Source organism: Lissotriton helveticus, chromosome 5_1 (genome assembly GCF_964261635.1).
Source record: "Lissotriton helveticus chromosome 5_1, aLisHel1.1, whole genome shotgun sequence".
Classification (NCBI taxonomy): Eukaryota; Metazoa; Chordata; class Amphibia; order Caudata; family Salamandridae; genus Lissotriton; species Lissotriton helveticus.
The window spans coordinates 274,314,867-274,339,146 of NC_136065.1; the positions used below are offsets into that span (position 1 = coordinate 274,314,867).

General features: G+C 45.7%; 1 protein-coding gene across 1 annotated transcript in view; it reads right to left on the reverse strand.

Annotated features, from left to right (window-relative positions):
• Positions 1-24,280, reverse strand: part of TNFRSF8 (TNF receptor superfamily member 8) — a 258,101-nt gene that overhangs the window by 42,991 nt on the left and 190,830 nt on the right. The window contains exon 10 of the mRNA XM_078640895.1: positions 16,018-16,219. Coding sequence (XP_078497021.1) covers positions 16,018-16,219 — 202 coding nt within the window. The remainder of the gene's footprint in view (positions 1-16,017; positions 16,220-24,280) is intronic.

Sequence of the window (24,280 nt, forward strand, 5' to 3'; positions counted from 1 at the left end):
CACAGAAGGAGTAACCAGGGAAAGAAAAGAGACAAGGGGGCATATTCACAAGAGAATGGCAAAGCGTGGTGTTAAGCAAACATGGCTAACACTACGCTCTGCAATTCTGTAAACTCAGGGATGCGACGTAATCACAAGAATGCAGCGCATCCCAGCGTTTCTCCTAGTGCTTGCGCTAAATCTGGCTGCCTAGCACCAACGCAGACACCTTTGCACCATAGTGCAAGAGTGGCTGTGCTGGCAAATTGTAAATTGTATTTGTGCTGCATTGTGCAGCACACATAAAAGTTGCAAATCGTCATTTATTTAATGATTGGGTATGTGCAGGAAGGAACACCTTCCTGCACATGAACAATCATTCATGGTGATTTTGCTGTTTCTATGCGTGCTGCACAATGCAGCATAAATAGAAACAGAAAAAACAAGAAGAAATGAAGTATGTTCAAAGATGTGTGTTTAGCACTAAGTAGTCTGTTTAAGTGCCGGTTCAGAAGTTGACAACAGCACTGCCAAACTTTTGTAAATATGGCTCTGCGCTATGCAACTTTTCAATAGATCTGCCTAGAAGTACTGCTAAGTATAGATCATCTGCTATGGTTCTCTGGAGAAAGTCTCCTGCTGCTAGAATGTGCTTTCTACAGGATGTCTGGACAGGTTGCTCCTTTCTCTGTAGTATGTTTTACAGAGACCTATGGTGCTTGTGCAAAAGTCACAGCATGTGTGCCCTTCACTATGCTGTTAGGTTGAACCAGTGGGTACTGGTGGTAAAGCACAGGTACTATGTATGTTACCACATAGACCATTTTCTGTAACTACCTTAGGTACCATGTGGAGAGCAATGTTAGAGGCCATGGCCTGTTCCTTGTGTTTTCGGGCATGTCACAAGGCGATGACCAATGCATACGTATGGTACAGGTACTGGGATCAGGCCTCAATCAATGGCTAGGAGCATACAGCATGGTAGCAGACTATGCTCTGCAGGAAGTGCTGGCATGAGTACTAGGTGGTGGTCAGAGCATAAAGCCCTGCATTTACCTAGTGCCCACAGTGCAATGCCAAAAGGCACACCCTGTGAGAACCGAGGGTACGGGTCTTGGGCGCACCTGCAATCATATCACGGAGCGCATGGGCATGAGCCATGCCCTGGGGAACTACTAGTAGCAGACAAAGGCCCAGATTTATAAAGCCTTTGAGTTGTACTCGCAGTGCACAAAGGCTTCAGTAATGTTTACAAAGCCACGCCAGGATTTGCACCACCTTGCGTGACTTTGTAAATAAATGTAATGAAATGCATCTGCTTGAACTGCCTTATGTTGCAAATCAAGCTGGTAGGTGTTCCATGGTAGAGCATGGATATTCTCATAAATCCACCCATGGATGTTAGCACATTGCTAGATTTACTAAAGCTAGCGAACTTGGGAATGTGTCAAAATGCTAAGCCTTCCCCAGTGAGGATAACGAGAAGAAATATCCTTATTTCACTTCATTATTTCCTCTTTCCTCGTGTGCTGCATTCTGTAGCACACATAGATAGAGGAAAATGCCTCTGAAGCATTGTTTTGTGCAGAAAGGTGTCCCTCCCTGCACAAAAACAATCCTGCCTGTGAAGCAGGCCCTCTTGCACCATGGTGCAAGTGTATCTCCATTGGCACTAGGCAGCACACAGTGCACCAGTGTAAGAAGAAAGCAGATATTCTTCATATATCTGTAAATACGGAGCATTTGTGCTCTTTCCCTTTATGCAACGCAGCGCAGCACAGCAGCTTTGCTTGCTGCCCTGATTTGCATGAAAGATTTGTAAATATGGCCCAAGAAAGTATATAATTACAAAACTCAAGAAATCATTGAAAAACATTTTAAAGAGAGTATCGGTTTCTCTGCTATTTCATGTACTAAGATATGTAACAAATACATGGACATTCCCGGACAGCTGGTTATGATCTTAAACATAAAACACTTAGGGGCATATTTACAAGCCCCTATCGCCACAGGAACGTCATTTTTTAGTAAATACAGCGCATCCCAGCGTTTCTAAAGTGATGGTGTGCGGCGTTAGCAATTTTGGAGCTAACCAATGCTCTGCCACTTTCTTATACATATGCCCCTCAGATTCACCAATTATGGTTAGCTACACTGCCTTAGCAATCTGCCTCTATGCTTAAAGATGATATTTCAAATGCCCCCTCTGATGAAATAACCAGGGGCATCAGATATGACATACACAATCTTCTTCAATGCCATAACTTATGTGACATAAGATCACACTTCTCCACAGCTAATGGCACCTTCTAAGCATATGCCTGAGCATTTCTAATACATTATGGAACTTTCAGGGTACATGATAACACTTTTGGGAAAGTGTCAGCTCTAATTGACCCTTGAGCAGCTCTCCCTAGCCATGTGATGGCACTTTAGGGAATATTGTATTGTATTGTATTGACACTTGTATAGCGCATGGCTACCCGGAGGCATCCCAGCGCTGTGCGGGGCAAAGGTGAGAAGGACTGAGCTCTTATCTCAACAGCCAGGTCTTTAACTGTTTTCGGAACTTCAGATGGTTAGGTTCGCTGTAGATGCAATGGGAGGGCATTCCACAGTCTGGAAGCATTGAGTGAGAAGCGCCTACCGCCACTTCTGGCCTTTATGATCCTGGGAACCACCGCAAGATGGAGTTCATTTGATCGAAGTACCCTGCTTGCTCAGTTTGGACAAATCATGGTCTTTGTGATCAATGGTCTGTATCAGCCTTGCGGGCTATGTAGAGAGCCTTGAAGTTTATTCTCTGCTGTACTGGGAGCCAGGTTAGCTGAGAATATTGAGGCAAAGTTGGCACCATGAAACAGCACAAATGTGGATAATATCAGAATTTTTCTGGTCCTCTGGCAGCGGACATTGGCCACACAATGACCTTTTGTGAAGACATCTGTTGGTCAGAATTCAAACTGAAGTCTTTTCATGTCAATGGCAAATCTATTAAGACGAGGATGCCTATCTGCTTTTAGTGGAACTGCAGCCTTTTGTTTCCATATAATCTCTATGAGCTCAGCTGTTGCTTGTCAGTCGCACTATAGCCTTTTGTTTCCTGTAATTTCTTTCGAGATGTCTGTTAGCTAACCGAAGCACTGCAGGGAATCACAGTCTTTTACCTCTGTGTAATTCATGAGAGGATGTATGTTGGCTATCTGTGGAAATACAGTCTTTCATTTTAGTGTGATACCTTTGCTCGCAGCAGAACAACAGCCTCTGTTCTCTATGGCATCTTTGTGAAGATATTTGTTTCCAGCGGAACTACAACCTTTTACCTTCAAGAAATGTTTATTGTGATGCCTCATCAGTCATGTCACAAATAGTGCCATTGGTGTTGCCATGTGTGATGCCAGCAGTGATGTAATTGATGATGTCGCGTGTTAGCAGTACATTTGTGGAGTTGTGGATCATCCCACAAGCATAAAGGGGGAATTTCAGCATAATGTAGGTACTGCAGTAAAGTCAAAGTGCAAGAGCAAAGACAGACCTGGTAACAGTGCATAGAGTCTGTGGTGTTGCAGCAGGCAAGGGAATAGGCAGTCTAAGTAGCCATGCAAAATCTACGAACAATTAAATACAAAACACAACTTTGAAATCTTCACAGGAAAGATTTGCACTATAAAGACCAAACATGACTTTTTTAATGCAAATCTGATGCAAAGAATTATGCGTGGATTTACTATCCAACTCAAATCAGGATTTGCGTTGGATAGTGTCCCAAAGTAAAGCAAAGCTGCAATATGCGCTGCTTCCCGTTACTTTGTTTCAAGGATGCATTCCATAGATGGTTCATGGATGTGTCTGTCTGTCTGTCTGTCTGTCCGGCAGATAGGGAGGGAGGGAGGGGCTATCTATCTATCTATCTATCTATCTATCTATCTATCTATCTATCTATCTATCTATCTATCTATCTATCTATCTATCTATCTATCTATCATCAATAACTTTATTTCGGTCACCGCGGACCATAAAAGTGCAGATAAAATACATACATTGCACAGAGAATAAGTAAGACAACAAATAACATATGTACAGATAAAAATCAAAACATCTCAAATTGAATTAAACATTTAGTAGTTATCGAGATGTACGTTAAATACAATATTGTATTTACAAATAGTCTTTACATACATTTTCTCCGTCTGTGCCACATACCAATTAAGAACCGCGAAACAGCGAAAACAATTGGGGGATGGGTGTCATACTTTAAAACCCTGCATGCTTGAGCGCATTGACTGAAACCTAAGTTTCTACAGAGTGGTATCAGCCAGCATTTCCTTATAACCTTATATGCAGGGCAAAAAAACAAGACATGAAGTTCATCCTCTAGGGCGTATTTACATGCTGGGCACACGGGGTTCGCTGTATTATCCCATTTGCTGGTAAATGCCCTAAGCGGGAGACTGCCAATCCTGAATTGCATGTAAAGTTTCCTCGCCAATGGGGGGTAGATTAGATCCAAAAAGTCCTCCTTTTGAGGTTCTATTTTTACTTGGAGAAACTCTGCTGTCAGCCTACCCACTGTAGTACACCTATGAAGAGATATTAGATTATGGTGCTTAAAGTGATGGACCAACTCTGTCTTAGATAACCCTGGGCAAGTTGCTTCAGGATTATCCCAAAGCTCGAGTAAGCCAATCCTGATACTGACTGCCATAATATGTAAGAGCCACGGAATTTTCTTAGTTCTTAACGTAGCCCAGACCTCCCGGAATTCTTTTTTGTAGGAGACTAATTCGGGCACAGTCCATAATCTTTTCCAATACATCAAAGGCCGTAGTGCTACTTCCTCCTCTATTGGGACTAGCCCCAGGTCCATGTGTAGGGGAACAAGTGGTGTACTGACTAGTAGACCCAGAAAATTCCTCATAAAGGTATGTTCTACCTTCATGAGGCTGGATGTACTTTGATGTCCCCATAGTTCCGCCCCATACATAGAAGCCGTTCTAGCCTGAAGTTTATACATTTCTATAACCGGGCCGCTGGTTTAAATTCAGATAGTCTGTGCACTTTTGCAATTCCCGCCGCCACTTGAGATAACCTAAGAGCCGCCTTTGCTGACTGGATGCCCCAGTCAAGATGTTCTGTCAAAGTGATGCCTAGGTACTCAAAGGTCTTGATTCGCTCCAAAGAAATTCCATTCAAAAATAGATTTGGACGAGTCTGCCTTGGGGGATTAAAAATCATAAATTTGGTCTTATCTAAGTTTATTTCTAAACCTGTCAATGCACAGAATGCAGCAAAACCATCCAAGGTTCGTTGGATACCCGTTGATGTTTTGGACAACAACAAAGTGTCGTCCGCAAACATCAACGCGGGCACCCGACCTGAGACTAGCCTAGGGGCATCATTATCCTTTACTCTAACCAGGTGGTCTAAGACCATTTATATAAAGACAGAATAAGGTGGGGGCCAGGACACACCCCTGGCGCACCCCCTTTTTCACTGGGAAGCGGGCCGACAGTTCTCCGTACTTCCCACACCTGACTTGAGCATAATTGTCAGTATGGAGTCTAATTAGCACATCCAATAAATATGTAGGTAGGCCCAGATCAGATAGTACACTCCACAGCTTATCCCTCGGCACTAGATCGAATGCAGCCCGCAGGCCAACAAAGATGAGGTAGAGGCTGCCACCCTCCAGACTCACCGTTTTCCAAAACAATACCTGGAGTCTAAATATCTGATCAAGGGCTGAAGTACCCAACCTAAACCCAGCCGGCAAAATACTCAGGATCTCCTTTTCCTCTATCCACCCCTGGACTCTGTCTAGGATGATCCTACCCATCAGTTTTTGTGTGATGTCTATCAAACTGATAGGCCTGTAGTTAGACGGCAGTAGAGGACAACCTTTTTTGTGGATGGGAACTATCTCCGCTCCACGCCAGGTATCTGGCGGATCCATGCCCCTTAATATTGCATTAAAAAGAACACGCAAATATGGTGCCCACATTTTCGGTTCAGACCGAAATAGATCCCCGGGAAGCTTATCCAGGCTGGCCGCTTGTTGGGTAGGAGTTTGGCTATTGCGGCTTCAACCTCGCTTAATGTAATATCCCAGGCCCCCTCCAATCGATACTCATGGAGGGGTCCTGTGGTAGGGAACAAGGAATCCTCCTCACAGGAATATGCGTAGAGAGCTCCAAAGTGGGCTTCCCAGATGGCAGCTGCTATGTTCGGTTCGAAAGCTGTTCTGCCCTCACACGCCCCAGAGCTCACAATAGCCCAGAATGATTTTGAGTCCCTTCGTGAGAGTGCTGTTCTTAAATCTTCCCATCTATTTGCTTCCCAATCTTTCTTTTCCCTTTTAATAACCTGATTATGCTTAAGCCGGCATTGCTTCATGCTTGGCTTATCCTTTGCTTTTATTGCGGTTAGCAGTTCTTTTTTTGCTTTCCGACAATCAGCATTATACTAGGGATGAGTTGCAGTTGGGCTTGCCTTCTTACTTCCTTCGGGGTAGAACACATCAAACAGTTTGGCAACCAACTGTTTATGAATTTCCAGAGGCCTAGTCAATGATTCTTGGTAGGTGTCCTTATCCTTAGTCTCTCCCATTTCTATCAACTGTGGCAAAGCCTGTTGATATATATACCTGCAAGTTTAATTGGGGAGCCCTGTAAGTATGACAATTTGACTCTCCGCCTGTTGTTAGTTAGCAGGAGGGGCTGTTGTACAACGTTGGGCTCGGGAACGGGGTTTGACAGCCCAAAACTCCCTGGTTTCAATGTCAAGACCAGGGCATTGTGGGCACTGTCTTTCCTCGGGTAAACCCTGAAGTCCATGACCTTATCCTAATGTCTAAGTTCAACCGGTATATAATCAATAAGGGAATTATGCCCTTCTCTATTAAAGGTTGGTAAACCAGGTCTGTCTGATTTTGTCATCCCGTTACAAGCCCTCAGGGACGATGAGAGGGAAATAGAGTTTATTTGAAGAACTAGCGGCGTCCATGCTCTAACAGGTACTATCTGTGGATCTGGGATGCGCCAATACTGGTCCTCATCAGCTAATCCATCTAAACCTGCGTTGCTAAGTGGCTCAAATTGGCAGTTAAAATCACCACCTACTATTAAGACAACTGCTGGATCAAGGGTCACGATGAACTGCCTCAGTGCGTCAATAGTTCCAGATTCTTGCCCACTCTGCACAGGCCTCGAATAGATATTAAGTAGGGCAATTTGTGTGGAATCTGAGAGCGTTAAAAGAACACATTGAACATCAGGTGAGTTAGTTGGTGTATGGGCAGCTTTAGCACCCAAGTGTATGCCCACCCAGGTGCTTAAGCCCCTGATGGTCTACCCCCTACCACTGCCCACTGTTGTAGCTAGTATATTGAAGGTGGCAAAACCGCCCATCGAGGTCTCTACCAGCACCCACGTCTCTTGCATTAAGCAGACATCACACTTTTCTATAAACAGACTCCAGTCAGGGGAAGATAATTTTCTTTTGATCCCTGCCAAATTCCAAGAAAGAATTTTAATGTTACCACACGTTACCCTAGCGCTTGTTACACCTGGTACCCTCGGGCAACTGGTTTCCCCCGCATGCGGGGCTTCAACAGCTTTATCCCCTCTAATGCAAATTGGCCGCTTAGCCCCTTGAATTCCTTCCTGGGCCCTTCCCTTTAAGAACTTAGATGAAACACAGCCAACATCCGCCTGTATCACGGAGGATAAAGCTCCATGCTGTGCGGCCTCACAGCCACTCCCCATAATCTGCCCCAAGTTTGCCCTAGTTGCCACCCTATCACCTACACCCTCTTGTTGGATATTTGTAGGCATGTGGGAATCATTAACATCAACATTAAATCCCACTCTGGCTACTTGTGGGCCCTGGCCATCAATCATTGGCAGTGTGAACAATCGGCTCCCAAGCCGTCAATCTATATGATCTAAAATACTGAATCTATTACTTTGAGGAAACGTGGCAAGTATAGGGGTGAATGTGTTTACTCCCTTCCAGTTTGCTGCCCCCCGCTTTGTCTCTATGGCGAGACGTATCCTGAGCCCCCCAGAACTGTCCACCTCTATTACTAATGGGATCAGGCTGAGGAGCGGGGTAAAAGTAGGATAGATGTAGGGATTGAATTTGCGTTTCAGACCGTGCTCGAGCCCAGTTACAAATATATTCAACAGCACGTCTGTTTCTAAAATTAATTATTACGCAATCTCCTACAATGGTTTTTTGCCTAGGCCCTACCCAATCCACTCGTCTTGCAAACAATATTTCAGCAGAAACCTGTAAGGGAAGAGGCCTATTGAGGTTGATGCACTGCATGCCTTTATTTTTAAGCTCGCTATAAACCTCTTTTTTTCCCTGGCTCAAAGCTGGGACCCCTGCGAGCACCACCACATATGATAATGACTCTGGAGGAAGATCTATACTTGGTAGAGCTTTTATTAATTCTCCATGGGGCGTATTTCTACTTGCTCAGGGTTGTTGATTCTCGGACCCACTCACCTCCCCAGTCACCCTCCTTCTAATCAATTCATTATTATTAATTACAGCAATATCCCCTGGTCGGGGTAGGGGGTCATTAGGTACTGCCACCAAAAGAGGTGGATCAGGTATGTTATTACTAGTAGACAGGGCGTGTTGATTACCATCTCCATTGTGTTGCAACCTATCATGGTTTCCATTCACCCCTGTATCCTGTAAACCATCCTGAACCTGAGCGGATTCGTACAATGATTCTAGGTGCAAGAGTCTGTTTTCTATCATAGTGAGTCTTTCACGGATAGGGAGACAAGTCTTTGTAAAGATAAGTTCTAATTTGGCCCAAAAGACAGCTCCCAACTCAGTAGGACACACATCACTAAAACTCGTTGTAGGTATAGCCACTTGTACAGTGGGCGGGCTTTCAACTGGGCTGTTTGGAGTTGTTGTACTTTGTCCTTCCCCCTCGTTATTCCGTTTTTGGATTTTCACTTTCCTATTTTTCAAAGGGGCGCCCCCACGCTTCCTTTTGACAACCGGATCTACTACCGGATTTGTGGCCTCCAGTTTGGAACTCTGTTTAGATCGTGTTTCTGGCTTGGAAGTCGACGAGCCTGAATGTTCGTGGTTGGGGTCCGATATGCTTTGGGTGGCTGGGGTGGCATCTGTAATATCAGGGGATATATGCAAATCTTCGTTGACTTGTAATAAATTACTCCCCTCGCCATTGGCTCTTATCATGGCAATTTCAGGCCCTTGTTGGTAGTTAGGCGGCACAGCATGTACCAGCATACCCATAGATGACAGTTTGTCAAAGGCAGGCTCCAACGATAGCCTTCTTTCAGTCAATTCTATTTCGTGGGCCAGCACGGATGATGCCCTCGTGAGGAATTGGTCCAGGGTGCCCACTAATGACCCGACCGCAATGGACTACCTCCCATTCCCTGCCTTGGTGGTAGTTATGACAGTGTTGGCAAGGAAGACAACTTCTACAGTGCTTGTTTGTTGAATTTTATAGCGTATAGATTGTCAATCTATCAGGCTGCCAATATGGATGCTCGTGCACTAACCTTAATTTGGAAATGGAAAGGGGGGGCCCCGTCCCGGCCTGTAACGGGCTGAAACGGGCCCGCCCTTCGCCCAGGCTTCGCCCGCACGTGTCCCGCTCTGCGGGAGTCGCTGCGACCTTTTAAGCACCGCCCGGCGCTTGGGATGGCGCCTCAGGCAAGCGCCGACCAGGAATGCTGGGACTTGTAGTTCCGGGACAGCCCGCATTGCCACCAGCGGGACGGTCTTGGTGAAGAGTGCAGCAGGGCATCTGTAGGCGTCTGGATTAAGGGCGCAAGGAGCGTGTCCTGTTGAGACCCTTGTCAATGCAACAGGTAAGCAGATAACTCGATACCGCGCTGCGGGAGTCACCGTGACCTTTTAAGCGCCGCCCGACGCTTGGGATGATGCCTCAGGCAAGCGCCGACCAGGAATGCTGGGACTTGTAGTTCCGGGACCGCCCGCGTTGCCACCAGCGGGACGGTCTCGGCGAAGAATGCAGCAGGGCGTCGGTAGGCGTCTGGATTAAGGGCGCAAGGAGCGTGTCCTGTTGAGACCCCGGTCAATGCAACAGGTAAGCAGATAACTCTATCTATCTATCTATCTATCTATCTATCTATCTATCTATCTATCTATCTATCTATCTATCTATCTATCTATCTATCTATCTATCTATCTATCTATCTATCTATCTATCTATCTATCTATCTCTATCTCTATCTCTCTATATATATATATATATATATATATATATATATATATATATATATATATATATATATATATATATATTAAAACACAAGTTTTGCCTGCTGTAGAAGAGGACAAGCACCACAGGTAAGTATTTGCCAGACATCGTTTATTCACCACTGAAGCAGCAAGACAGCCTTTCAATCCGCTGATTTAGACAAAGTCCTTCCCAACGCGTTTCATATATTACTTCCTCAGGGGAGTTGGACTGGAAGAAAACGTCAGGCAAGATTTGGCGGCATTTTTTAACTTTCCGAACCCGCCTCTGTGGGCGTGGCCTTCACCGAGGCCTTCTGGTTACAGTAGTCCCGACCATTCATCCCAAGTGGGTAGCCTGTACGTATTCTTTAAAATTGAGTTTAGTGTTCACCAAGTGGGTAGAGGCATGGAAAGGCTGCACAATGCCCCCTCTTTGCTTTTTGCGTGAAGAAAACCGGCACCTGTGCCATAGGTGAATCCGCCGTAAGCGACTTCACTGGAAATGCTGGAGCAGCATCGGGTCCCCTTCCGCGACTCAGGCTGGCCGCAACAAACTAAAACACAAGTTTTGCCTGCTGTAGAAGAGGACAAGCACCACAGGTAAGTATTTGCCAGACATCGTTTATTCACCACTGAAGCAGCAAGACAGCCTTTCAATCCGCTGATTTAGACAAAGTCCTTCCCAACGCGTTTCATATATTACTTCCTATGGGGAGTTGGACTGGAAGAAAACGTCAGGCAAGATTTGGCGGCATTTTTTAACTTTCCGAACCCGCCTCTGTGGGCGTGGCCTTCACCGAGGCCTTCTGGTTACAGTAGTCCCGACCATTCATCCCAAGTGGGTAGCCTGTACGTATTCTTTAAAATTGAGTTTAGTGTTCACCAAGTGGGTAGAGGCATGGAAAGGCTGCACAATGCCCCCTCTTTGCTTTTTGCGTGAAGAAAATCGGCACCTGTGCCATAGGTGAATCTGCCGTAAGCGCCTTCACTGGAAATGCTGGAGCAGCATCGGGTCCCCTTCCGCGACTCAGGCTGGCCGCTACAAACTAAAACACAAGTTTTGCCTGCTGTAGAAGAGGACAAGCACCACAGGTAAGTATTTGCCAGACATCGTTTATTCACCACTGAAGCAGCAAGACAGCCTTTCAATCCGCTGATTTAGACAAAGTCCTTCCCAACGCGTTTCATATATTACTTCCTCAGGGGAGTTGGACTGGAAGAAAACGTCAGGCAAGATTTGGCGGCATTTTTTAACTTTCCGAACCCGCCTCTGTGGGCGTGGCCTTCACCGAGGCCTTCTGGTTACAGTAGTCCCGACCATTCATCCCAAGTGGGTAGCCTGTACGTATTCTTTAAAATTGAGTTTAGTGTTCACCAAGTGGTCGGGACTACTGTAACCAGAAGGCCTCGGTGAAGGCCACGCCCAGAGAGGCGGGTTCGGAAAGTTAAAAAATGCCGCCAAATCTTGCCTGACGTTTTCTTCCAGTCCAACTCCCCTGAGGAAGTAATATATGAAACGCGTTGGGAAGGACTTTGTCTAAATCAGCGGATTGAAAGGCTGTCTTGCTGCTTCAGTGGTGAATAAACGATGTCTGGCAAATACTTACCTGTGGTGCTTGTCCTCTTCTACAGCAGGCAAAACTTGTGTTTTAGTTTGTAGCGGCCAGCCTGAGTCGCGGAAGGGGACCCGATGCTGCTCCAGCATTTCCAGTGAAGGCGCTTACGGCGGATTCACCTATGGCGCAGGTGCCGGTTTTCTTCACGCAAAAAGAAAAGAGGGGGCATTGTGCAGCCTTTCCATGCCTCTACCCACTTGGTGAACACTAAACTCAATTTTAAAGAATACGTACAGGCTACCCACTTGGGATGAATGGTCGGGACTACTGTAACCAGAAGGCCTCGGTGAAGGCCACGCCCACAGAGGCGGGTTCGGAAAGTTAAAAAATGCCGCCAAATCTTGCCTGACGTTTTCTTCCAGTCCAACTCCCCTGAGGAAGTAATATATGAAACGCGTTGGGAAGGACTTTGTCTAAATCAGCGGATTGAAAGGCTGTCTTGCTGCTTCAGTGGTGAATAAACGATGTCTGGCAAATACTTACCTGTGGTGCTTGTCCTCTTCTACAGCAGGCAAAACTTGTGTTTTAATATATATATATATATATATATATATATATATATATATATATATATATACATATATATATAAATTCTGCCGTTATAGTTAGTTCAGCTAACTATAACTCGCGCCCCCGCAATGCACTGCTGATGATGTCACATATTACATCATTCATGATATGGTCAGTGACATCACTGATAACATCACTGATGACATCTCATCACTAATGCCATCATCCAGTGACTGTGTGTTTCTTTAAAGTTTAAATATGTTTTATATATATGCCAATGTGTATTGAAGAATGAGTGCATGTATAAGTGTCTGGATGGAGGATTTAGTAGGTGCGTGACTGACTGTATAAGTGAGTGATTAAATGTGTCTTACTAAATGCATGGGTTAGTGACTAAGCTGTGTGAATGTCTGTATCAGTCTGTCTGTTGCTGTGTAAGCTGCTGCATGGGTTGGTCAGTAGCTACATGAGTTTCTATATGGGTTATTGATTGGGTGCCTGAGTATTTGTATGGGAGACTGAGTGTTTGTGTGTGGGTGGGTGGGAGGTGTGTGACTGTGCATAGATGTGTGAGTGGTTGATTCACTGGGTGTATGGATTCAAGAGTGCATTTGGAAACAGCTGTATGGGTGGGTGAGTGTGTGTATGGGTGTGTTGGTGAGTGAAGTAACTACATATGTAAAAGGCAGTGTATGTGTGAGTTGGAGTATATAAATGACTATACTTGAGAGTCAGTGATTGTGAGAGTGGCTGTATGGATGAGTGTGTACTTGTATCAGTGATTATATAAGAGAGTAAGTATGCGTTAGTATCTGTATGAATAAGTGAGGTGGTGTGTGTATAACTGTATAGCTGAGAAAATGGGAGTGTGATTGATTCTTTGCATGACTGACGGTGTGTGAGTAACTCCATGGATGAGTGGTGGTTTGTGAGTGTCTATATAGGTGTATGAGTGCATATGATAGTGTTGTATTGATGAGTGACTGCATGTATGAGTGATTGTATGGGTGAATGAGTGGATGTGTGTGTAGACCTAGGAATCAGTGAGTGCGCATGTAGTAACTGGTATTGGTGTGTCGATGGTTTCGAAAATGGTAGTCTGTATTTTCCAGTGGGTGTATCAAAGGTTATATTAGAGTGCGAGGGGGTGCATCAGATTTTCTAGTGGATGATGTAATCGGTGATGTCATCAGTGATGTCATTTGAGATGTCTTCGGTGATGTCACTCACCATGTCATGAATGATGTAATATGTGACGCCATCATCAGTAAATTGCAGGGGCCCGAGTTATAGTTAGCTGAACTAACTATAACAGCGGAATTTCTCTGGTTTTGTACAAGTGAAATCTCCAACTAACTATTACATCAATGAAACCTATGTTTTTTTAGTGAATTTCCAAGGTTTTTTCAATGCTAATTTCTAACTATAACATGCCTGAAACCTATGGTTTTTTCAGTGAATTTCAAAGGTTTTTTAAATGCTAATTTCAAATTATAACGTCCCTGAAACCTATCGTTTTTTCAGTGAATTTCAAAGGTATTTTAAATGCTAATTTCTAACTATAACATACCAGTCACATTTACAGAGTGGTGGAGAAAGGTGAGCGTGGCCTCAGAAACACCTCTTAGCAGTGTGGGATTTACTGGAGGTAACAGGAGGAGTAGTTAGCCCCCAACGTCAACCTTGGGAGCCAACTATTCCTTTTATTACCACTAGTAAGCCATCTAGCCCACCAGGTACCTCCAGTAAGCACCACAGGGGTGCATTGCAGAGAGGTGGTCCGAGGCCACGCTCCTCTTTACATCTCCCACTGAGCGCGTTTGCACACTTTTCACATCAGGCCTGACCCTCCCTTCACCACTGTGCAAACACACCCGTGGCACATTTTAAGTTGGGGGATTAAGTCCCCTTGAATCCTGAGGGTCCCTGGGGTACAACTAGCCCACCTGGTACCAACAGTAAGCGCCACAGAGCTGCGTTGCAGAGAGGTATAAAAAGGAGCATGGCCTCGCACTACCTCTCTGCAATGCACCCCTGTGGCGCTTGCATGAGGTACCTGGTGGACTAGTTGGCTCCCAGCGACCCTCAGGATTGACGGGGAATCAATTCCCCAAATTAAAACGCACCAAGGGTTGCGTTTGCAGAGTGCTGCTGGGAGGGGGCGGGGCCTCCAGCATGATGCAGGCTTTTTTTTAATCTATTTTTTTTTTCTTAGAAGAGGACTGTGTGGCCCCCCTTCTCTTTCTTTTTTTGGAGCTCTGGGGACCCCATCCCCCATGTCCTGACCTCTTTTTTGTTTTTTTAAACGGGAGGGGGGCTGCGTGGCCTCCCTCTGGAGGCCAATTATGGCCCTGGGGACCCAATCCCCCAGGCCTGGCCAACCTCTTTCTTTTTTTGTTTTGGGAGGGGGGCTGTGTGGCCAATTATGGCCCCGGGGACCCATCCCCCGGGGCCTGGCCTGTCCGTTGGGGACTGTAGGGGGAGCCCAAATGCACCCACGGTTCCGCCAGCTCCCCGCCTCCTGTGGGAGCCAGCATTGCTTTTCCACGTGCAGCTCCCCTTGTGGAAAAGCAATCCTGCTTTGCTTCATGCCATAGCAAACAGCAGTGTCCCGGGGGTGGGCACATCGGGACACTGCAGGAGCCTGCCCTGGGGGGTGGCAGTCCTCAGGGCCATCAAGGGCTCCAGGAGGGGGGCCACGCGCCCCCCTCCCTTCCAGTGCAAATCCCCGGGGAGGTGATTGTCCCCGGGGGTCCATAACGGACCCCCACATTTGCATACATAGTGCCCCAGGGAGTTGGTGGTCCCCAGGGCATGTGGGGGGGGCTGGTGCCCCCACATATACATTTTTTTTCAATAAACAGGAGAGCCCCAGAGAGGTGGTGGTTCCCGGGGCTCCGGGGGCGGGCTGCGTGCCCCCCGCAAATAATGAAAAAAGCCTCAAGGAGGTGGCCGTCCCTGGGGATGCGGGGGCCCCCCTATGCCCCCACTATACATTTTGCCATTGCCCCCAGGACCTGGCCCACCCGGGAGCTTAAAAATAAAGAAGCGCAGGAGTCAGCGCTTCGTTTTTTTTCCGTCCGGATTCGGGCTCCGAGCGTGAATTCGGCCGATTTAAAAATAAAATGCTTTCTTTGGTCCTGGAGATCCCTGTGGGACCCCCTCAGCAGGCCTAGGGGGTCATGGGGTCTGTACCCTGCCCCCTTTTCAGATGTTACTACTGCATTGCATGGAGAAGGTATGAGTTGTTAGAATGGTCTCGTGCTGGAGAGCAATCTATAGGAAAGTCTTATCATTTACAGGATCACAGCGCTTTGAGAGGTAGTGTCTTGCGTAGCATTTGGTGTATTATTCATTGACAGATTATCACTGTCTTAAAAGATGTTTTACGCATTGTATTAACGTGTAAACATACATATATATTGCAGAATATTTCAGTATTTTGAGAGGTGATGGGTAGGGAGTGATACAGAGAACTCTAAAATATACCGGTTGAGAAACTGATACCACTGGTGGCGTGAGTTCTACCAGGATAGATTAACAAAGGGCCATAACGAGGCCAGGCCTTGAAGGGTCTCAACAGTGAGGATTGTACCTGAGACCTCTCAAGAAGCACTCACTGATCTGTAAGAGAGGCTCATGTACTCACCAATGCGATTATTTGTTTGCTCCATCCCTCTGGTCCCGTCTTGAAGGGTACCATCACTCTCAACCAAGTCTGCTTGATCCAGTGTCCAGCTGGAATGGACTTCAGGTACTCCAATCAGACTGTCGCTCTCACTCAGGTCTTGGCAGCTCTCTTGGCGTCTGATTTCAGGATATACCTCCACTTTCTCCAGATGGCATGTCCTCTATTGAGCATAAATGAATGAGAATTAGAATTACACGGGGAGGCCAAAGGAGGATAACAGCAGAACCAACCTTCAAGAGACTTCCAGATAGTGCCCAGGGATCTAATAACTGCATTCTGGATGGCAGCAGATTTGACATTGGGGCAATGGGTTTCAATGCCCTACATCTCTCCTATTGCGGGCAAAAAATCTCTTGCAAAGGTCAAGGTGTATAAAAGTCTGTATACCTCTCTTCTGGAGGTGAACGCTTCCCTGATTTTGCTTTTCTTCCTTTTTCTTTGTTCCTCTCTCTCGTTCTCGCGTTTTTTCTCTTTTCATCAATGCTTCCTTCCAACCTCAGCCCTACCATACTTCTAGCTTTATTTGATGTGTCCCTCTTTTGTATTTGGGGAGTTTCATATAGCACAAACTAGACCTGAAGGTATAAGAGCGCTTTACATGAGCACCAGTTGAATTACAGACAGACACATTCATTTTTGTTAGGCACGGGGAGATGAAGTGATTTTGCCCAGAATCACAGGATGTTAAGCGTCCCTGCCGAGACTTGAACCCCGCTCTCCTGAGACGAGGTCAACCACTCTAGCCATTAGGCCACATCCTCTCCTATTTGTTTAGCCACATCTCTAACCCTCACACCCAGTATCTCTTCTATACTTTGCTACTTTGGGGCATATGTATCAAAGGATACATTTGCAATTCTCAAATAGCGATTTTTAGAGAATCGCTACTTGAGAATCGCAAACCGCTATATATGTAGGATTTGCAAATAATGTTGCGAATCCTACATATTCCTTAATTGCGAATCGCAAATTGTGATTTGTGATTAAGTAATACCTCCTCATTCATTCTTATGGGCCTATAGGCCCATAGGAATCAATGGGAAGACATTCTCAATTTGCGATTCTCAATTAGAGAATCGCAATTTGAGAATGCAATTTCAAGGGTGCCAGGGTGTCAAAAGGATACCCTGTTGCACCCCTGAAATGTGCATGCGTGTACATGTGGCGTACATACCTGCCCTAAGGGTAGGTATGTGCGCTACATGGCACTTTGAAAAATGCAAAAAAGTGCACTTTTCAAAGAAATCGCAAATTACCACCAACTTGAAGTTGGTGGTAATTTGCGATTTCTTAAGGAGAAATCGCACAACTTGGGTGATTTTTACATCGCATTTAAGGAATCGCAATTTGCAATTCCTTAAATGCGGAATCGCAAATTTTGCGATTCCCTATTTTGTGAGGACCTTTTGGGATGATACATCCCAAAAGGCTTTTTCCCGTTCGCAGACAGGCTGATTCTGAGAATCGGCCCATTTGCGAACGGGATATGGGCTTCATACATATGCCCCTTTGTTTGGTGTTGGTGAAGGTGCCATCCATTTACTGGTGTAAACAATCAAGCTAGATGACTATTATATAATTATCCTGGATCTTTCAGTGAATTGTGGTTAATCTCTCAGAAGGCGAAACAGACACATTTGTCAAATAAGGGTTACCTTGCATCTTTAAAAACGTGCTACTAGTTTCTCCCAGAAGGTCATTTTTTCCCCCCACATAGACACAAGCAGTTATCTTCAAATAAATATCCATCCAATATCTATTGACTTTCACACACCTTAAGGATCTGGTCATCTCTATTATTTATGTTTAAAACAGAAGTAGTGAATAAGAGAAAGAATCAGCACAGCAGTTGAGCAGGTATCTGAAAATCAAATATGAAGAAACTCGAAATACAGAATATAATCAATCAGCAGCATTTCCTCGACCTTAATATTCCTATCATGGAGGAAACTTAGACAGTGGACTTTTCTTTATAAGCAGAGTTTTCGCCAAAATTTTGAGGATTTTGAATTCCCTTCAAAGTATGATAGAAGCCATTGAATTGCCAGAGAAAGTGGAGGATTGTTGAAGGATTTAAACAAGCTAAGATAGAGGAAACTCATGCCTCATCGAGAGTTTGGATGGAACCGAGAATCATCCAAATTAAGAAGAAAATATTGAGGGCCTCATTTACAATATTTTGACGCACTGCAGTGAAGCAAGCGTACCTGCTTCACTGCTGTGCGTCAAAATAAAAAAAAGAGGAACAAGTTTTCTCTACAAGATACAGCGCTTTCCTGTCCTGCCCTACACCAGTGCACAAACAGCGAACATGCACCAGCGCGGACATCCTTGTGTCATTTTGCAAGAGTGCCTGCGCTAAGGGGATTATTGTTTTTAAGCAGGAAGGGACACCTTCCTGCACAAAAAACAATCATTAAAGAAATTTTACTCTTCCTATGCGTGCTGCAAAATGCATGCATAGAAAGAGAAACAAGCATTTACAATGCAATGGTTTCGCCTTTGGAAAAGTTAGAGCTATTGACATTGTAAATGACAAAATTTGTATTTATGTGTTGGTTTTGAAAACAGATAAATAAATGGCATTGTCATTTACATTGCCATTAGCCTCTGCAGTCACTCTGCAGTCCCTAGCACTCCATAGCACTCCCTAGTCACTCTGCACTCCCTAGCACTCCCTAGCACTCCCTAGTCACTCTGCACTCCCTAGCACTCCCTAGCCCTCCCTAGTCACTCTGCACTCCCTAGCACTCTGCACTCCCTAGCACTCTGCACTCCCTAGCACTCCCTAGTCACTCTGCACTCCCTAGCACTCCCTAGTCACTCTGCACTCCCTAGTCACTCTGCACTCCCTCGCACTCCCTTGCACTCTGCACTCCAATGCACTCTGCACTCCCTTGCACTCTGCACTCCCTAGCACTCCCTAGCAGTCCCTAGTCACTCTGCACTCCCTTGCACTCTGCACTCCCTAGCACTCCCTAGTCACTCTGCACTCCCTAGCACTCCCTAGTCACTCTGCACTCCCTAGCACTCCCTAGCATTCTGCAGTCACTCTGCACTCCCTAGCACTCTGCAGTCACTCTCCACTCCCTAGCACTCCCTAGCACTCTGCAGTCACTCTGCACTCCCTAGCACTCCCTAGCACTCTGCAGTCACTCTCCACTCCCTAGCACTCCCTAGTCACTCTCCACTCCCTATCACTCCCTAGTCACTCTGCACTCCCTAGCACTCCCTAGTCATTCTGCACTCCCTAGCACTCCCTGGTCACTCTGCACTCCCTAGTCACTCCCTAGTCACACCCTAGCACTCCCTAGCACTCCCTAGCACTCTGCACTCTGCACTCCCTAGCACTCCCTAGCACTCCCTAGTCACTCTGCACTCCCTAGCACTCTGCAGTCACTCTGCACTCCCTAGCACTCCTTAGTCACTCTGCACTCCCTAGCACTCTGCAGTCACTCTGCACTCTCTAGCACTCCCTAGTCACTCTGCACTCCCTAGCACTACCTAGCACTCTGCAGTCACTCTGCACTCCCTAGCACTCTGCAGTCACTCTGCACTCCCTAGCACCTCCTAGCACTCTGCAGTCACTCTGCACTCCCTAGCACTCCCTAGCACTCTGCAGTCACTCTGCACTCCCTAGCACTCCCTAGCACACCCTAGCACGCTGCACTCCCTGGCCGTGTCACAGCGGGTGACAGTGGTCACCATGCCGACCGTTGCACAGCTGGTGACAATGGTCGCCATGCAGGCCGTGTCACAGCGGGTGACAGTGGTCGCCATGCTGGTCGTTGCACAGCTGGTTTCAGTGGTTGCTATGCTGGCCGTTGCACAGCGGGTGACAGTGGTCGCCGTGCTGGCCGTTGCACAGCGGGTGACAGTGGTCGCCATGCCGTCCGTGTCACAGGGGTGACAGTGGTCGCCATGATGGCCGTGTCACAGCTGGTGACAGTGGGCGCCATGCCTCCCGTGCCACAGCTGGTGACAGTGGGCGCCATGCCAAACGTGTCACACCTTGCGTACCCCGTTCTTCTGTTTCTGGATGTTTACTGTATTTGGCTGAGATTGTAAACAGATCCGACACTCGCTAAAGAAAGCTCTTTAGCGGATCAGCCTGTGTAATGAATTACCGCCAAAAAGCAGGTTTTGTGACAATAAAACAACAAAAAACGGAGCAGGATTTTCAAGGAATTCAGGCTCTAGACAAGGAGAAGAGATAAGCTGTGCAAACAGGCAGGCATGTCTTGTAAGACGCAAGGCCCCTTTAAAGTGCCCAAGAGCATACATGCTGGGGGTATTGTGAAGACACAAAGCACACAGGAAGGCCGGCTCCTGCCTGAGCCCGGCTGCCATTAGTCACCGCGGGGGCCAGTGCTCGGAGCTCGGGGCCCCCCCTGACAATGGCTTCTGCAGCTGAGGTCAGCCCCCGGCCCCCTGTTTGTTCACCAGGGCAGGCCGAGCCGCAGGGAGGCTCATTTAACGCGTCCCCCCCAGGGTGGGACACAAAGGCCCGAGATTGGAGGGGAGGGTGTGTGTGCAGGGCTTGGGGGGCGGTGTGGGGTGGGGGGGCACTCACCTGGTTCTGCTGCTCTCTGACAATGTACTGGGGTCACTGTCTCAAAAGACAGGGTGAGGGCGGCGGCCCTGCCTGGGTGGCATACTTACAGTTCCCCTCTAGCGCTTGTTAACACAGTATGTTTTTCCCAGGCACTATAAATAGCTGATAATGTTTCTCTCCTTTTTAATGACACTCTGGTTGCAAAAGCGTAATAAATGGAAACCTGGGGCGAGAAACACGGACCTTTTATCAGTTATTTATAGTGCCTGGAAAAAATACTGAGGTTGCAAGCGTTATAGTAACACAATTTATGTTTAGAATACTTAGTATACATTTTTTTTTTATTACAATCTTTATTGTCTGTATTAGTTGTAATCCTGGCTCACGTCTATTGGCTTGACTGGTCAGAAGCATCAGAACACACGGTTTGTGAGGGGAAAGCTCCGGAGTGGATGGGCACGTGGGATCTCGGAGGGCGGGGGCTGGGGGGGGGCAAAGGATTCCGCTGGTAATCAAAGCCCTAGGGTTTCAATAGAAGCCGCTCCAGTCCAGTCCATACGACGAGAGATGGAGGCCTGGGGAGGAGAGAGGGGCAGATAAACAAAGAGAGAAAAATATGATAGGTACCCCTTAACAAGAATCAAGGGAAGTAGGGTTAACCAACCAGTATAAAATGAGAGATTCCCTTGAACAGCAATGAAATTGATAAAACTTAATAGACGAAAACAATTACAAGATACACGTATATGAAAAGAGACCACAATTTATTGATCATACAGTACTTAAAAAAAGAAGTGGACGGTTAAAGGACCACTTAACACAGATTTTTTTAAAACATTGAGAACAATAAAAAACCATAAAAATCTTGACATTCAATATTGACCAGCAAAATTGATACATAAAGACAGAAAATAGTAAGACCTTAAACTCGTACAATACTAAGCGTATATTCAAGCTCTATTTCTGACACAGTATTATGTACACAATAATACAGTGTATCAACAAAAGATATCCGAGTCGAGAATTATACTGTAGAGTGCATCGACGCGTTTCGGTGGTTTCTCACAATTTTATCCACCTTTATCAAGACTATAATTGATATCTGTCGTAGTACAGGGGTCAATGTAATCTCCCTGAAGAAAAAAATTTGGGGATACACAATGGATTAGAGTGGGTACATGATTCCAGATTATTAGAATTGTTTTAATATCCTACAGTTAAAAGGATAACATTACTAAAAATAGTTACATAATTGACAACCTTCCTAATACATTACAGTTTATCGTACATTTGTCTTTGTTATTACATGTAGCAGTCTAATAACAATTTAATACAGCCTGAATACCAAGTTCCTTTACAAGCAATCACAATACATTTTCTAATATACTACCTCCTGTTAATTCTTCCTCTTATTAACAAATTTAACAGAAAACATCTAGTTGTATTTAGCTTGATATTAATAAGCGTTTAAAGTTGCTGTTTATATATGACAAATTTGAAGACCAGGGATAATGAACTGCATCCCGTGTTCCTGATTACTCAATTGGACTTTTCTAAAGCGATAATTTTTTATTGTTATATAGTTACCTTTAAATCCACTTTTGGATGTTGTCAGATTTCCATTATTTTCACAGTAAAATATGGTGTAGGCAACGAAAGACTGCCTTCATATATCCTTTTCTTTTAAATTTTGTCTCTTTATCGTTTTACAGGTAGGAGGTCCTATAAGTCAAGACAATAATGGGCAATTAGGAGGAGGTAAAAAGTATGTCTTTACAAGGAAAGGGCACTGGTCATGATAATTGTAATTCTAGCATATCGTACTACCTCATCTAGCTTTATTAAAGGACTGGCGTACCTGTAACTAAAGCGCTAAATGTTGACAGTAGTCGTTTCAAATAGTTAAGCTTCGTGGTGCGCTTTTCTTTCCCTTTAAAAGAGGAACAAGGGGCGCTTACGTCATGTCCTGTATATGTCATGTATGTAATAACAAAGACAAATGTACGATAAACTGTAATGTATTAGGAAGGTTGTCAATTATGTAACTATTTTTAGTAATGTTATCCTTTTAACTGTAGGATATTAAAACAATTCTAATAATCTGGAATCATGTACCCACTCTAATCCATTGTGTATCCCCCCCAAAAAATTCAGGGAGATTACATTGACCCCTGTACTACGACAGATATCAATTATAGTCTTGATAAAGGTGGATATAATTGTGAGAAACCACCGAAACGCGTCGACGCACTCTACAGTATAATTCTCGACTCGGATATCTTTTGTTGATACACTGTATTATTGTGTACATAATACTGATGTCAGAAATAGAGCTTGAATATACGCTTAGTATTGTACGAGTTTAAGGTCTTACTATTTTCTGTCTTTATGTATCAATTTTGCTGGTCAATATTGAATGTCAAGATTTTTATGGTTTTTTACTGTTCTCATTGTTTTAAAAAAATCTGTGTTAAGTGGTCCTTTAACCGTCCACTTCTTTTTTTAAGTACTGTATGATCAATAAATTGTGGTCTCTTTTCATATACGTGTATCTTGCAATTGTTTTCGTCTATTAAGTTTTATCAATTTCATTGCTGTTCAAGGGAATCTCTCCTTTTATACAGATAAACAAAGAGGCCAAACAGTGAATGTGCATAAGATTGACGTGCACACGGACAGCGGGAGGGGGGACGGGCACACGGACAGCGGGAGGGGCGGCGGGAACGGTCTCACGGACAGCGCAAGGCGGGCGGGAACGGACAGCGGGACATCGCGCAACCCACTCCTGCAAAGGACACTTCCTAAATGGCGAAAACAAAGCTAGCACTCCCTAGTCACTCTGCACTCCCTAGCACTCCCTAGTCACTCTGCACTCCCTAGTCACTCTGCACTCCCTAGTCACTCCCTAGTCACTCCCTAGCACTCCCTAGCACTCCCTAGCACTCCCTAGCACTCTGCACTCTGCACTCCCTAGCACTCCTTAGCACTCCCTAGTCACTCTGCACTCCCTAGCACTCCCTAGTCACTCTGCACTCCCTCGCACTCCCTTGCACTCTGCACTCCCTTGCACTCTGCACTCCCTTGCACTCTGCACTCCCTAGCACTCCCTAGCAGTCCCTAGTCACTCTGCACTCCCTTGCACTCTGCACTCCCTAGCACTCCCTAACACGCCCACAGCCACATGACGTGGGCAAAAGGCGAAAAACTGTCGGGAACGCCCACGAATCTGGTCCGGCCATGACGGACAGATCTTTGTTCCAATGGCTAGCCTCCATTTATAGAGCTAGACAATGGAACAGAGAGGCGGCACAAACATCCATACTGTAACTCATAAGATTTCGCCTGCGCGAAAGTCTGCTGCGCAGCTTTCGGCGAGGCGAAACCTAAAAACGAGGAGAAATAAAAGTTATTTCTGCTCGTTTCACCTTCTTACGCCTCCCCTGTGGAGGATTAGGATTGTGATGCATTCCCAGGTTTGCAAAATGTTGTAAATCCGGGAATTTGTCAGTTCCATAGATCTTGCGTGGGAACACCCACAGCAACATCCATGAAACGTCCCTTTCACGCAGAGTTATGCATGAAAGGGAAACATATTTACAAGGCCAAGAAAAGTCATCCCGGGTGACTTTACACAGCCTTGTTAATATGAGGAAGCCCATGGCGCTG